The sequence below is a fragment of the Stegastes partitus genome, unplaced genomic scaffold (assembly GCF_000690725.1).
Source record: "Stegastes partitus isolate 25-593 unplaced genomic scaffold, Stegastes_partitus-1.0.2 Scaffold2692, whole genome shotgun sequence".
Classification (NCBI taxonomy): domain Eukaryota; kingdom Metazoa; phylum Chordata; class Actinopteri; family Pomacentridae; genus Stegastes; species Stegastes partitus.
In genome coordinates, this window is record NW_007580423.1 from 4,603 (window position 1) to 21,064 (window position 16,462).

General features: G+C 41.9%; 2 protein-coding genes and 1 non-coding gene across 3 annotated transcripts in view; 1 reads left to right on the top strand and 2 right to left on the bottom strand.

Moving 5' to 3' along the window:
- The window catches only part of LOC103375593 (palmitoyltransferase ZDHHC2-like), a 7,881-nt gene extending 3,497 nt beyond the window's left edge, over positions 1-4,384 (bottom strand). The window contains exons 1-2 of the mRNA XM_008305905.1: positions 4,002-4,384; positions 670-696 (exon numbers count right to left, since the gene is read on the bottom strand). Coding sequence (XP_008304127.1) covers positions 670-696; positions 4,002-4,128 — 154 coding nt within the window. The 5' untranslated portion in view covers positions 4,129-4,384. The remainder of the gene's footprint in view (positions 1-669; positions 697-4,001) is intronic.
- A 2,810-nt stretch (positions 4,385-7,194) lies between these two features.
- On the top strand, positions 7,195-7,266 carry trnae-cuc (transfer RNA glutamic acid (anticodon CUC)). The gene has a single exon. It is a non-coding gene; the product is annotated as a tRNA-Glu (tRNA).
- A 1,311-nt stretch (positions 7,267-8,577) lies between these two features.
- On the bottom strand, positions 8,578-15,844 carry LOC103375595 (calcium uptake protein 3, mitochondrial-like; the record flags this gene model as incomplete). Its single annotated transcript, XM_008305906.1, has 4 exons — positions 8,578-9,499; positions 12,439-12,507; positions 13,041-13,198; positions 15,736-15,844. Coding segments are annotated over 3 exons (336 nt in total), but the record flags the coding sequence as incomplete, so codon positions are not given.
- Positions 15,845-16,462: the final 618 nt, after the last annotated feature.

Consider the following 16,462-nt stretch of genomic DNA (forward strand, 5'->3'; position numbering starts at 1 on the left):
TGACACATTTTTAGAGTGTAGATCTAACTCAGGAAACAAAGACAATGCAGATTTAAGTTCAGCAATTTTGTGTCTGATTTGTTGTTATTATTAAATTGTTGTGTATTTTCTGTTCTCTCACAGTCAGCACTGACAGACCAACATCAGTCCACCGCCAGTGTTAGCATGTTGAAATGTGCTAATTAGGACTAAACACAGCTGAGACTGATGAGAAAGACAGTAAGGTTTGCAATTATTTGGTGATAAATCAAAGAACTGGATGTGGCGTTTGACCTGCTGGAGACTGCAGAGTAAAAGCCACTAAAGCCAATAAGATCCATCCTCTGGGGAGTATGAACGTCACTACAAAATCAGTTGTGTTCATGTTTCAATCTGGACTAATCAGCATCTGTAAAGAAAAGGTTCAAAATGAAAGATAGCTGTCACATTTTGTTCTGTTTCGACTCATCTCTACGCTCCGTGAGTAAAAGTCTGCTTCTGCACACAGAGCTGAGTTAAAGACAAAATCTTCTGACACACTTCCAGCTGATACAAGCAGATCACAGTGTTTTGATGGGGGCTGCCTCTGCACAGACTGAAAGCTGCTGAACCTCCTCCGACAGACGCAGCCGAGCAGCTGAACACACTTATGATTCCTCTTGATGTTAAACAGCATTCTAAAACACTTACCCTTCTCTCCTGTGTCTTCAATGGACTCTGGGAAAAAAAAAAATGAAAAATTAAAAGACACAGTCAGACGCTGCGGGACACGAATATGTAGGTTAACAAGAAGAGAATGAAAGTGTTATTTTTCTTCTTAAATCCTTCACCCGGGGACGAACCCCCGCCGAGTGTGTTTGACTGACAGTCAGCGAGTCCAAATTAGCAAAACTGAGAAACGCTGACTCTGTAAGTAGTTCATCCCGGTGTCCAGCACCACAGCGGCCACAGAATCCATACGCAACACGCTCCCTGTTGAATAGTTTGATTCATTGCACCTCTCATGTAAAGAAACGTTCCTGTGCATTGACACGAACATCCTGCATGGTTTAAATTAGATTAGACTGCACTTTATCCTCACCACCAGTGGGGAAGCTCACCTGTTGCAGCAGTACAGATACAGGAAAGTACAGATACAAGAAAATACAGATACAGGAAAACACAGATACAGGAAACAGCTTTGTTTGTATGTGATTTCCCACACGGGGGAAGCTGCAGGCCGACATCAGCGCCCTCACACTTAATGAGCACCAACACACACAACAATATCAGCATCATTTGCGAAATTACTTTTGTGCAATAACAGTTTCACTATTACGTGCACTCTTTTGATAACCCGTGCAATACTTTATTTTGGTGTCAGTGTAATGTGCAATATTACATTTTTCAGGTGCAATACTTCAAATGAATGTTCAATGTTTCATTATCGTATGTAACATTTCCATAACGTGTAATATTTGTGCAGTGTTTTTAATTACATGTGCAATATTTCCCTTTCATGTACAACATGTCAATGTATTGTGCATTATTTCATTTTTTAAGTTGCAGTACTTCAATTGAATGTCTAATACTTCAATTGAATGTGTAACATTTCAATTTCATGTGCGGTTTTTCATTATAATGTGTAATATTTGTGCAGTGTTTTAATTACATGTGCAATATTTCACTTTTAGGTACATATCAGTGGAATGTCACTCCATTTTATCAGGTGCATTATTTCAATTTAATGTGCAATGTTCCATTTTCATGTATAAATGTTTGATTTCATGTGCAATATTTGATTTTTTAGGTGCAATATGTCAACTTGTGTTTCATCCTTTAGATGCAATATTTAAATTTAATGTGTAATATTTTATTATAATGTGTAATATTTCAATTCCAGGTGTATTTTTTTTATTTACATGTGCAGTATTTCATTTTTCAGGTGCAATATTCCAATTTCAAGTTCAATGCTTTGTTAGCACATGGGATATGATTCTTTTACCTGAGTATCTTTGCCAGTATCTCTTCTTACTTTTCTATTCTAGTCCTATTTAAGCCTATTTAGTTTATTTTCAGTAATGTGTGTACTTTTTATGTTATCCCTTTTCTGCTAGGCGCTGCATTTTTTTATGTATTGCATTTTGTTTTCTAAGCAAACATCTGGCAAAATTCTTCCCTTCAGGATTATTACATTTTCATTTCACATTATCTTATTTTACCTAAAAAGCTGCACTTACACAATAAAAACAGGCCACATGGGGACCTTTTGGAAGAGTTGACACTGGTTTTATATTTGTCCTAATATCTGAGCAGAGATTAGCTGAGCATCATCCATCTTCAGCAATTAGCCTGCAAAGCTGCAGACACACACACACACACACACACACAAACACACACACATACATGAGAAAAGGTGAGCCAAGGAGCTGAATCAAGGCATGCAGCCAAAAATCGTGTGCATGCTGCCTTGCCAGCATAAAAGCTCCAGAGTCTGTCAGCCTGTGTGTGTGTGTGTATGATTAAGGGCATGTGCAAGGATGTATATTAAAGTGTCGGTGAGCATTAAAGTCACTCCATCAATGTTTCTCTTTTCCCTCTTTGCAGACGTTTCTCGCCCCAACGAGGTATTTCTGACTCCAAGAACATCACCTGATTCCACATATTTAAAATCTTGAAAAGAGGACCAACTGTTCAAAGACAGATGTAAAAAAGAAAGTGGGTCAAGCGCAGATTGCTTGGGGTGAATTATGTAAGCCAGACAATGGGATTAACTGAGCTGACGAGCGAGAGGTATCAGCTGACGGTACGTTCACACAACCGACTCAGTGTCTGTCTGCAGAGCACATGCTGCCCCTGAGCAGCTGCCGTCCTGCTGCTGTTTTCATCTCTCCGTCCCATGTGACCGTCACAATTTCACTCTTGTTCCAAAGGATGCAAAAACAACACCGTTTAAAAGGAAAAAAACAAACCCTGAGTGCTGAGAGTGCTTTCTGCTTTTCTGTTTTCCTGCAGTAATCAAAGATGGTTTAATATCTCGTGGAGGGCAGCAGACAAGCGGCGACCTGTAATTCTAGAAAAGGTTCATCCAGGGACAGGCCTCTCTCTGATGAACCCAGTGAACCCAGCCTCCTCTGCAGCATCTCGGCTGTAAAGATAAACATAAAGGTGTAGATGAGGCCGGATTGCATGTTTGGCCTCATTTGGAGACGACCAGGACATCAAACCCCTTCCTCTTCCTGTGTTTTCCTCTGTTTGCTCTCATTAAAGCGTCTCCATTTCATCCCCCCCTCGTTTTTTGACAGAGGAGATTTTCTTTCCTAGTGGTCTGACAAGCTGCCAAATGGAGCACAAGAGTAGGCTGCTGAGACTCCTCTGAGACATCCTAGAAACCATTACTCACTATCCAGGTCAACTCTGTGCTCACCGTTCACCGAGGAGGCTCGCTGTCTGCAACCATCCACCGGCGAAACAAGGATTCGGGCCTGATTCAACGGCCAGACTTCTTGCCAAAAGACGAAGCCGCTGGTGTTTTTTTTGGTGGAGGATGCAAATTCAGGAAATGAAGCTCGGCGACTACAAGAGCCTGAAGGTATTAGAGTAAGACTTTAAGACAGTGCTGATGGAGTGGTGGTGGTGGAATCAGGTGGTCTAATCCCCCATTCTTACATCCTGTGGTAATGCATGAAAATGCACTTCATGATAAAAGCAGGCTGAGCAGTGCTTCTATTTCCGTCTGCAGTTTTTCATGCAAAAAAATAAATAAACCACACACTTCTCTGTGACAATATGCTGACAAATGCATGGAGTGTTTTTGTCATGTGACCATTCACACACTGCATAAACAACAAGCCAGTCCTCTGCATCCCAAATAGAAGAAAAAATCCCCAAACTGCTGAAATGCTTTTCCTCCTCACATCACAAAAACAGTCAGGAGGCATTTCCTCCTTTCTCTCTCTCTGCTCCACACACACACACACGCGCGCACACACACAGATACGCGCACACCTCATGCTCGTAGTACCCAGACAGAGGATTCTTACCTATGCAAAGCTGCAGAACATAGGCGTAGTATGACCAAGCCACTATGAGGGCGATGAACAGGACCGGGATCCAGTACAAAACTCTCTGACAGCCCCGCTTGATACTACGCGAGCCCGACGGTGCCATAGTCTAGGAGCGGATCATTTCCCGTGCGCATTCGTGTGCTGCTCCTCTCCCTCTGTGTGTGCGTGTGTGTGTGTGTCTGTGTGTGTCTTCGTGTAGACTGTCACTGCATCGTAGCTCCGGCTCTGATCAGCCTAAATCGGCAGCTCAGACGCAACATCCTACCAGCCTCCCTCCCGCCTCTGATGGTGCCACCGCCGCCTTCTGCTGCTGCTGCTGCTGCTGCTGCTGCCGCTGCTGCACTCTGATCGTCCTGCTCAGCCACTAGTACAGACTACAACCAAATATCAGACAGCACACGCACATGCACACACGCACGCACGCACGCACGCACTCAGCTCTCACAGTCAGCGCCGCCCCTCCTCCCCGCTGCCTCCCCACAGGTTGCCATGACGTCCGAGGGATGCTGCAAGCCTGGCACATTTTCCAGCGCGCGCAGAAGATGGGTTCAATAAGTTCAGATACACGCACACACACACAGACAGACACACACATGGACACACACAGGCACGCATTCTTAAGGCACAACTTAAGAGTTCTTACAATGCATTTTAATGCAGAGCTGCAAAATATGTTGCAGGTGCAGAAGCAAAGGGATCTTACAAACCTGGATGGAAGTTATATAACATACGGGTACATAGAGGTGCATGTGAGGACAAGACAGATGGAAGAAATGTTAAAATGCACAAAAAAACAAAAACAAACAGTGGGCAGGACTCATAATTCCCAACTGACAAACTGATCAGTGAAACTAACTCCTGCTTTGTCACACACACACGCACTTGAGCTGCAACTTAGAAGTTTGTACAATGCAGGTTATCTGAGGACTGCAAAAATAAGTTCCAGGTGCAGAAGCAGGTAGATCTTGCAAACCTCCACTTGCACTAGAAGGAAATGATAAAACATGAAGGTAGGCAAGGGATAGGGCAGCTGTAAGAAGTGTTAAATCGCACAAAAAGACACCGGGCACGACACGGAGTTCAAACCTGACAAACTGATCAGTGGCTCTATGACCCCACAGTCTAGTTTAATTAGACAATACAATTTAGGAGTTGGTACAATGCAATTTACAACAAGGCTGCAAAAGATGCTGCAGGTGCAGAAGCAGGTGGATCGTGCAAACCTCCACTTGCACTGAAAGGAAATGATAGCGGTACATAGAGGCAAGTGAAGGACAAGACAGTTGTAAGAGGTGTTAAACACACAACAAACACCTGGCATGACACATAATTTACACCTGACCAACTGATCAGTGCAACTGACCCCACAGTCTTGCATAATAGTGTTGTTCCCACTGGTTCTGTGTGTTTTAACATTTCTTACAACTGTCTTGTCCCTCACCTGCTTCAGCGTACCTCTGTGTTTTATCACTTCCTTCCAGTGGAGGTTTGCAAGAGCCGCCTGCTTCTGCACTTGCAAAATATTTTGCAGTCTTGCTGTAAATTGCAACTCTTAAGTTGTGGCTCAAGAGTATGTGTGTGCATGATTAAGTTCCACTGATGAGTTTGTCAGGTGTGAATTATGAGTCATGCCCACTGGGTCTGTGCATATTAACATGTCTTATCCCTCACCTGCCTCCATGCACCTCTGTGTTCTATCATTTCCCTGCACATGTAGGTGTGCAAGATCCACCTGCTTCTTCACCTGCAGCATATCTTTTTGCAGTCCTGCAGTAAATTGCATTGTACCGAGCCCACCTGCCTCGCTGTACTTTATATTCTGTGCCAGTTTCCACCATATTCCACTGACTAATCCCTGATTAGTGATTGAGGAGCTGCTCTAATTTTTCTGTTTGAATGTGAGAAAGATTGGATGTATGATTTACCTTCTGTTGCCAGTTACTGTGGGAGGGTGACAACACGCTGACAATATGCAGCACAATATGCACATCTCAGAGGAAGCACAGACGAGCACTAAAAACTACAACAGCTTAGATGCTGGTTGACAACACAGTATCCACTGTGTCCACACGATGATATGGAATGAATATGCATGTAAAGAAACATGTCAAATGCACAGGTTATGTCCAGCATCATTGTTGTCATGGTCACTAAAACCACCAAAGAAACCAGAAAGATAACACTTTATCTCAGCCCTGCAACCACAAGCCAGATCTGTTTTCCTTTTTTTAAATAAAGCCAACAGTTGATGAGAAGATAAAAAGACTTCCTGTATCTGTGCTACCTCTGGGGAGCTATAACTCCTGTCCTAATGGAAACAAATTAATCTCACTGCGAGGAGGACGCAGAGACGCCAGAGAGACGACCTGAGCTCTTCAGTGTTGCCTCACAAGTGGGAAACATGATTTAAATTCCTCTGGTGACTTTACGGATCGCTTTACTGCCACATGAATGGAGCCACTCAGCCTGCGAACACAGTTGTATAATATCTCACGTGGCTCTGGAGCTCTGGAGGTTTTTAAAGTCTGACAAAATGGCTGTGATTATGTCATCAGCGTTATTTCAGACTGAGATTGAGACTTCAAGGTTCTAAAAGAAAGAGTCACAAACTCCACGCATTGAGTTTGAAACTCAGGCATTCACAACACGAAGGGGAAAACAAAAGATGCAGAGTTTTTTGAGCTTCAACCATAAAACTGAAAAGAGATTCTTTTGCTTAGAAAATTATCTCAATGTAGTTCTTGTAAGGCCCCAAAAGTTGTGCAATTGAAACTCTGAATTGCTAAAGTATGCCTAAGTACTCCTTTTCAGAGGCTGCACTGTTTGTTTTTATGTGATCTTGACTTTTTCTTCAAATGTAAAGGAACATTTTTCATTAAAATGGACCTGAGATGGGACATAGTGGGAGAAACTACATGTGGGGAAAAGCTTTATCGATGCACAGATATGATGTTCAGCTTGGGCGTTGCTTTTTTTTGTCTTTTACTCAACTACTATACGACAACTACTACTACTGTAAGAAATGTAAATATTACAATTCCCAGATTGTGTTAAGTTACATAATTCGAGTGCACCATCAGCTGGAGTCGAGAATATTACAAGGTACTGATGGATCGTTTCAAAAAACAAGATTCCTCTTAACCTTAAGCAGATAATTTATAAGATTTATTCCCTGGTGGTCTAGTGGTTAGGATTCGGCGCTCTCACCGCCACGGCCCGGGTTCAATTCCCGGTCAGGGAACTAAGCTTCAACAATTTCCCTGAGGTACCCAACCAAAGAGATCAATAAAGCTCCATCTAATCTTATTCACAAACAGGTGGAGTAAAAAGTAACATATCTCTCTCTTAGCCCAATGGCAGGTCAAAAGGAACGTTATCATTTAAAAATATACCAGAGCAAGAAACTGTAAAAACAGAGGGAATCATCAGATTTTCAACTTTTCAGTCGTCTAATCATCTGTGACAGGAAGTCGCTCTGTTGGCAGAAATAATTAAATGTAAGAAATTGTGATATTTAATCAAAATTCCAAATATTTCGTTTAAAAATTTGTCACAAGCACAACTGAGAAGCAACAAGCCAACAATCACATGACAAAAATGAAGAGACTTCTCGGCTGAACTGCAGGAAGTGTTTAATCCTGATCCGTACTCGTCTCCTCGCTGCCACAGTTTTAGAGAGACTGAGAAGAAAATAAAACATACTTGACTGATAAAAATAAATGCAGCATGGCTCAAAAACGGTATACAGAGGAGAAAGTTGTTGGAAGATACATTCAGCACGGTGAAATGACTTTCTAGATTTGATGTGCGACATGACAGATACTAAAATATCAATAATATGTAGAGACGCTGTTTTTTTTTGTACAGTGTTGGCAACGCACAGAGGCACTCGGAAAAATATTGTACATGTTAATCCATTTTTTAAAATTTAAATTGTGTGAAATAATTAAAAATCGACATGGCTTCTCTCTTTTTTTTTTTTTTTAGGATTTCTGGCATTACAACTGAACAGAACCCATTTTTGAGCCTACAATGAGTAACAAATGTGACAGGAGCAGAAAACGCCAACAAACTCCTTTAGAGAGTTAAAGAGTGGCCGAACAATGAAACACACCTTCTCTTTACATTTCACAGGTCTGGTACAGAAACCTTGAAGGACCCCCGTCATGTTACTTCACTAAGTGCAGGATTAGAGTGTGAGACTGCAAATTATTACCCTGCTGAATAAATCATTTAAAGATTTTTTTTTTTTAAAAAGTCCCTGATTGGAGTCTTGAACGCCCACACAGTCTCAGGTTCCTGATGATTAATACTGTTAATGATTTGCCTTCAGGTTGAGATTAAAACAGCTAATTTATTCTACTGTGGTCCTGCCTTCGGTCCACTTTAGTCGCAAAGAGAAGAAGGTTTGCTGAGAGGACGGTGAGAGCAGGGTTGGTTTATTAGCCGACACACGTGAAAACGGTGATCACAGCTGCAGCAAGGCAAGAAATCACTGGCATGCATTAGTTTTGTGTGAGAGAAAGAGGACAAAAAACACAGAGGATCCAAATATTTGTTCTTGTATTTATTGCACCATGTCATTAGAAATGCATCTGCGCTCTGACAGTAACAGTCGAGGCCTGGTTTAAAAGAAACGAGGTAGACTAACTAATCCAAGAGTTAAACAGAAGAGAGTCTGAAATAGAAACACATGAGCCTGGTTAATATTAAAGCACGCCTGAAGCATTCAGTGCACCCAAAGCAAACATTACAACAACTGTTATTCAAAAGTACAAGCTCTTCTATTCGATAAAGGTCATCTTAAAGTTCTGCTCCTGCTAAAACCAATGATAATTTAAGCCGAGCGCCCCAAGAGTCAAACAGACATATGGCTTCGATATTTTGCATATTTATTCATATGGAGGTCATCCCTGCAGTGGCGTAGCGGCGCTTCTCTTCACTCTGAGCCAAGAAATGATTAACACTGTTAGCTGCCTGTAGTTAAACAGTGAAAAAGCCAGAGACCGAGCGAGTGTGTTCAGGCCTGCCGGCTCTGGAGGATCCTGGAGGATTTTAGCTGCAGCGCTTTGGGAGGAAATAGGAGGAGGGGGAGGAGGAGGTCCTGAGTCGACGTGTGCAGGAGGCTGCAGAACCGATAAAAGGACGAAGCATGCAAGCAACGAAGCAAGCAATAGGCTTATAGATAAATAAATAACAGCAATAAAAAGCATTTAGATAAACTAATAAGTGCAATTTAGAGGACTGTAACACTGACTGAAGTGGATGTTCTCGGTTCATTTTGGGTCATTTGTGTGTGTTCGACCACTTGTGTAACAGATTTCCATTAGCTTGACCACATCCTGTTTGTGCCACTTCCTGTTTATGTTAAAAAGATGCTGCAGCATGCATGAACCCTTCGTCCCGACGGAGAGCGCAGAGGAGACGCAGCTCGTCCAAGCCGGCGAGACGTGCACCGGAGCCGGAGCGTTCACCTGGTGGGAGACAAAGTCAAACTCAAAGTCAAATTCATTCATAAAGCACGTTTAAAAGCAAGAGTAGTTCAACCAAAGTGCCATGAAACACCGAAACACAATCACACACAGGGACTAAAAGACAAAATCTGAATAGAAGACAATCAAACAAGAACGAAAACTTAAAAGATGAAGTTGAGGAGTGTTGAGCTCTTCTAGAATGAGCAATTTAAAGGTTTCTAAAGTCTCCCATTAAAAGCTAAACTCTTGCAGAGTCTATCTGTTTGTTCAACCTCAATGCTCGAACTGAGCTATGATGAAGCAAGATAAATAAAGCCCATTTAAAACCATAACAACAAGCAATAAAATCTTAAAAATCCATCCTGGAAACGACAGGAAGCCACAGGAGGGAGGCCAGCACCCGTTTTATGTGATCACGTTTTCTTTTTCCTGTTAGAACACAAGCAGCAGCAGCATTTCGTACCAGATAGCTGCTCTCTGGCCACATTCGAGGAATCACAATAGTCTAGTTGACGGGTAATGAATGCATGAATAACTTCTTCAAAGGAGAGATATCGGCCTTCACCTTGACTAAAAGCTGTAACTGAACAAAGCTGGTTTTGATCACTGAGCTGATCAGTCAAGCTGTCAAAGATCACACTCAGGATCCATTGTGTGAAGCTAAAGTGGAGGAAACTTGGATGAACAATCTGTGTCTTTCCTGCATTTGAGCTTCGCACAGTTTCACATTTCTTGTGCATTCTGTGGCTGTAATTAGACACTGAAAAATTAGAATACCGAGAAACAAAAACCACAGCGCAGCAGCAGTTCTGCAAGTACGCAGAAAAAAGTCTGGGTCCCCTGCAGTGGCCAAAGCTGTAGATATTTAGCATAAAAAGAAGACGCTCTCACAAATGCTTCAATTATTTTCTTTCATTTAAAACATAACGGGGAGTATCGCCTTAAAATAGATTCGTAGGAAGGCTGAAAATGGCAACAGTGCGGCTGAAAACTCTGACATCTTGAGAAATGAGTTGATTCACTTCCTTGTGGAGTCTGATGAGATCACACAGACTCGTGTTTGCAGAGTAAATATGAAGCTACAGGCAGCAGCTGGTTAGCTTAGCTTAAGATTAAACCAAAGAGGGAAAATGATCATTGTGGTGGTCCGCTTCTCTGTCTATGTGCTGCACTTCTACACTGCATTAGGTGGTCGGATCTCACCATCAGAACAAGTGGTTTGATGCTTCTCCTTCGATAAATCCCTTCCTCAGTCCGAGTAAAGCTTTCGTCTGTCGTGCATTTTTGTTTGTTTTGTGCCATTTGACAGAACTAACATCACATCACTACTGATTATATTGACTCCCACATCTGGTATTTTGGGGGTTATCTTGTGTTGATTCCATGTTTTTTTGTTCATATCTCTCCATCAGCTCCACTCCCTCTATCCTGCAGATGCTGGAGTCTATCCCAGCTGACAAAGGGCGAGCAGCAGGGCACATCTTGGACAGGTTACCAGCTTACAGAGGGCAAACAATGAAAAGCCAACAAAGTTTGAACCAGAACCTTCTTGCTGTGAGGCAGCCGCCATGTAGCTAGAAAGTGCAATTCTTGGAGAGATTGCAGTGTGATTGCTGAAATCGGCAGTTACGGTCGCTTGTGCCCAACTGTGATTAGTGAACAACCTGCTGTACACTGAAAATGTTCATACCATCATTATTGGCTGTATTTGAGTCGACGGTAAAAAGTCGGTTGTAGCTGTCCTACAAATCTACAGCACCTTGTAATCTAAAGGTTATAAGTTAGTTGTAATATTACAGATCTCGTCATTGTTTTACTGCAGAGTTGTGCAGGTTGAAGCAGCGCCTGAAGTTTTTGACTTGACTCTACTTCCGACTGGAGTGGAGCGTTAGAGGTCAGCAAACAGAAAGATCCAGCAGTCGAACCAAGAACCTTCTAACTCTGAGGCACATTTGAAGTGTTGTGGGGCTTTTTTGTTGAAATAAATGAACTAATTATTGGCCTTCATTGTACATTTCAGTCCTTTCTCATGGCCTCTGATCATGACATAATAACCCTCACATGATGCACATAACACACAATTAAACCACAGCCTTTGTGTTTATACACCATAACACATTACCTAATGAGCTTTAGAGACGCTGGGAGGTTAATTTAGTGGCATTTGGATGGAGCCCATTTGGCTTTTCCCTCCTGTTTACAGTCTTAATGCTAAGCTACGCTAACAGGCTGCTGGCTGTGGGCTTATCTTTATCCAAAAGAAAAATACAAGAGCACCCATCCTCCCCCTGGAAGGTTACAATCATATCAAAGCAAACCAAAATTAAATATTACCTCATCACTGTACATTCAATATTCTAAAAATCTCACAATAATGATGCTAAATTGAGGTTATTCTATCTTTTTATATATATATTTATATTTTGTGGGTGTCGCCAAGTTGTTAGTTTGTACACCACATGTGCACCGATGCTCTGTCCCTATATTTGATTCAATAAAAGCACAAAAATGCCCAAAAACAAAAACAGATTTCTCAGATAGACGCTTTTTTTTTTTTCTTAAATTGCAGCACTGCTTGCAAAAAGACTCGAGTCCTTTCTCATCAGGGGAGATTAATAAGCTCCCTCCTGAGAGGTGCATTTCCTTTGAAACATTTATACAGCTTTAGACGGCGCTGCTCGCTGCTCATGTATGCAGACCTAAGCTGGTATCTGGTGGCAGTTGTTCAGGCGTTAATATTACAGTGAAACTTAATGCTTGAGGCGAGGAGAGTGTGTGGGCCTCAACGCTCATCTCAAATGCTGCGGTGCGTCTAAGCTACTCTGTCACAGAAGCAGTTAAAAAAAAAAAACATTCTTGGACTTTTAAGCTTCACGTTTGACAATTGTGTGTTTTTATCCTCATCCTGTTAATCAGAAAATGCCAACAAAGACTTTTACCTATTTGCCTGAAAGCTCCTTCTTCATGCAGGACTTGAAGGAGATGAACTTCTCCTCCACTCTCATGCCCTGTGAACATGTTGGAGAAAGACATTTTATTTCCCCAGAAGTTCCCGGCGTCCCGCTAGATGGCAGTATAACGTCACACAACTCTCACATCGCGGGAGCTGCGTGTCAGTGACAGGAGTGTAATTTAGACATGATGATATGGAGTTATTTAAGTATACTGCTGCCGAAAAGAAAAAAGACACATAATTAGTCCTCACTCAAAGTCAGTAATTAAACAGGACACATGGTGTTTTGTTGCTAATAGCTGCTTAAGTAGGCCAGATTGTGTGAAAGTACTGTTTTGAGACTAAACACGTGTTTCTGAGCTCAGCATCAGCCCACATTCGCCTGTTTGTCCTCCGTGAGTCCATCTTCCTCGCTGACAGGCTGCACATCAAACGGCAGCTGACAGACTGATTTACAACGCTGATGTCTTTCACATCCGACGCCGGCTTCTCCCTCTGAGGCTGACGAGGGAGGAGGAGTCCGGTGCATCTTTTCTGTCACCTTCAGAGCCATAAAATAAAATAAATGGCGTTTAGCAGAGCCCTCACCCCTTCGCCGCGGTGCAGCCGGTCCTTCATGACGCCGATGAACTCCTTGTGGCTGAGTTTGCCGTCGTGATCCTCGTCGAAGATCCTGAAGACGGTGTTGACCAGGTGACGAGTCAGCTTGATGCCCGTGGCCACGTAGACGGCTCGAGTGAATTCATCTGAGAGGGAAGAGAAACAGGTGATCAGATGGAGAGTGAACAATAAATCAGCACCTAAAAGGACGTGCTGGATTATTATGTGCTTGTTCCTGATACTAACATTAATACTTTGACATTTAAAGGGATAAGATGAATTCACAAAAGCTCTTTTTATAGCAGCTGACTGGTGAACGTCACTTAATTCATGGATATCTTTAAGATTAAGACATTGTTCTGCTGTGAAGAGCAGTTTCTTCAGCAGTGACAAACCTTCCTCCTGTACATTCAACAGCTTTTTAAGACCACTGGATTCTAAACTTCTAAACCTTCCTGAAAACAGGAACTAAAACAAGACAAATGCAGCGATGCAGGGAGGATACAGAACTGTTTCAGCTGAAACTGAGAGACACAGTAAAGCCCTTTTCTCAGACGTGGGACATGGAACACTGCTGGCTTCATCAGTCTGTTAAAGCGAAGGCATCCTGACCTTCAGTATTAGTCATGTGATATTAGACAACACAGCAAGTGATGCATCACACATAAAACAACAAACTAAATCTAAGATGGTAGCAGATGATTAAAAGGCCTAAACAACAGCCCACTTTGTTTCTGATTTTATAAAACAGTGAAACTTTGCGCTTGACTGCAGTTGTGGAAAATAAACTAGAAGCTGAACTATTCTGAGAATTTCTCTTACAGACTGTTAAAGGATGTTCTTTTTGTAGACTTTTTGTTTTGCACAATTTTAATTCCAAATTTCTTGCACTCTATTCTAATGACAATAAAGTTTCGAAGCACATGTACTGAAGTGCTGTACTTTCTACTCCACCACATGTTTGTCATAACTTTGCAGATGTTGGTTAATAATACAAAATATAATCAACAAACAAACTGTGATGCAATAATATAGATTATGACAAACTGTTTTGATCCCTGAGGGGAGATTCACAAACTATCCAGCAGATAAACCTTATAAAGTCACATTTAACAGTTTAAAGTGATAAACACGTGCATGTATCAATAACTATAATCCAGTATTACATATGACTCTGCATGAGTACTTTAGGTGTAATTTGATTCTAACACACGTGTGCTTTAACTCAAGCACAACACATGACTTCTGCTGTATTTCTACACTGTGGTTTCGGTACTTCTCAGTCTTTGGCCTCGTCCTCATCCAGCACCTTCAGGTTAACCGACAGCTTTGACTACGAGCCAGGCGTCGTCACCCAGCATCTCACTAATGCTCCTGGGGCTGAATGAGAGTAAATCCCTGCAGGCATTTATCCAACACCTTGAGGAAAACCTGCCTGCAGGAGAGGAAGCTGCTGCAGTCACACGTGGGTGTAAAGTTCAGGTGTGCACATCAGACTTCTGGACATTTTTTATAGCTTTTAATGGAAGACTATGAAGAATTTGCAAGTATAATGAACATTTAATTTAGTAGATTAGAGTAAATTTATGCTTATGAAGTGGTGGAGGAAGTGTGGAGATGCTTTTTACAGTTTTATCTAATGTTTTGTGTATTTTAACGCTTTGTGAAGCACTTTGTAACTCCTGTTTTAAAAGGTTCTATAGAAATAATGTGTATTATTATTACTATTACTTAAGTGAAATGAGCTAAACAGCAAAGTAAAGTGATTTAATTGCATTTTATTGAGGTCCTGCAAGAAAAATCCTACCTAAGATAAAGTCATAAGACAAAATAAGACAAAATAAAGTCAAGATATTACACTAAAAGTACTGGTTTGGCCTCGTTGACATACATATCAGTATATATATAGATAATAACAGTGAAGCATCAGTGTGTTGGCAGCATGTTACTGTCGTAGCTGCTGCAGATTTGCTTGACTTATATCCAGTTTAATATCCAGGGACAGCAGATAAATCCGAGGGCTCCCAACATGATTAATGGAAGAATTTAAAATTTTGATCCACAAACCTGTCCATCAAGTTTTTGGACTTTCTTCTTTAATCTTTGATTTTTGTTGAGACATTGGATCATTTATTAAAACATGACCAGGTGAGGAGTTTAAAGAGGGAAAATCCCTATTTGGTGGAGCTGTTAACAACTCATAGACGTCTGAAATGTGACCCCGCTGCTCTTTGCAAGAAGCCAAAAATGATGGGAACTGATTTACTTTTTAACAATGTGTTGTATTTTAAAAGCGTGATACATTATCCACTGTGTAAAATCTTCATCTTAAAAGTAAATAAAGCTGTCAGATAAATTTAGTGAGGAAGAAAGCACAATATTTTCCACTCTAGACGCTCACCAGATCACAACTTTGTGTGCATGTGTCTGAAGTCATTTTTCACAAGAACGTACAAATCTATTGGAGCTGAAATGACATTTTCCACGTTCCATGTTTTTATTCATCCACAGCAGTATGCGTGCACCTCGGTTCTGTGCAAACAGTAAGAACACTCTGGAAATATTGTGTTTCTCCTCCAGAATCACAAGAAAGAAACCAGACTGTAACCAAAACTAAACGATGCATCAACTCCTGGCTAATTGTTGTGCAAATCGCATGTGACTCCAGACAGCGAGACTTTACCTTGACCGATGGAGCGGTTTGCAAAGTTGTACATTTGCATGGCGATGGCAAAATCCTCCAGGTTGTTGAGGAACTGGAAGAAGGACCTGAACTCTTCGAAGGTGATTCCCTGCAAAAAGCAAAACACGGCAAGAAAACTTTCATTGATTGAATGTGATAGAACAGAGTCAGCAGAGAAGAGCGCTAAAACTTCACACAATACATAATCTGCTCCCTTTCATCTTGCAGGGGATCCTTGAGTGTGTGTGGGAGCTCAGATAGATAACACACCCAAACACACAAAGTATACATTGCTGGATTTTCCCTGTGCCGTATGGACACGCCGAGCTGTCAGCGGCGGGGGGAGGATTGTAGCTTTTGGGAAGAGGTCAGGCCGTTTGCAGACTTTTCTAAGGCAGATTAACCTGATACTTGAATAAACAAAAACAAAAGTGATGAATCCCCAAAACATCTCAGGCTTCGCTGATGACTCAAACACTGAGCCCATTGATGTCCAGTCAACCGTCCCGCGGCTACTAGCTGCTCCTCTCGCCGGAGGCCTCGGGCCGAACAGACACCACACACAGCCTAACAAATGGAGTAATGACTAATCTGTGACGCTTTGCTGTTTTAACAATGCGAGAGCCATAAAATATCTCTTAGCGTAATGACGAGGCCCACTTGATTATCAATGGAGATCTCGCAACAGGCTACTCGAGGCGGCTGAGGAGCTGCTGGCACCTTTTCA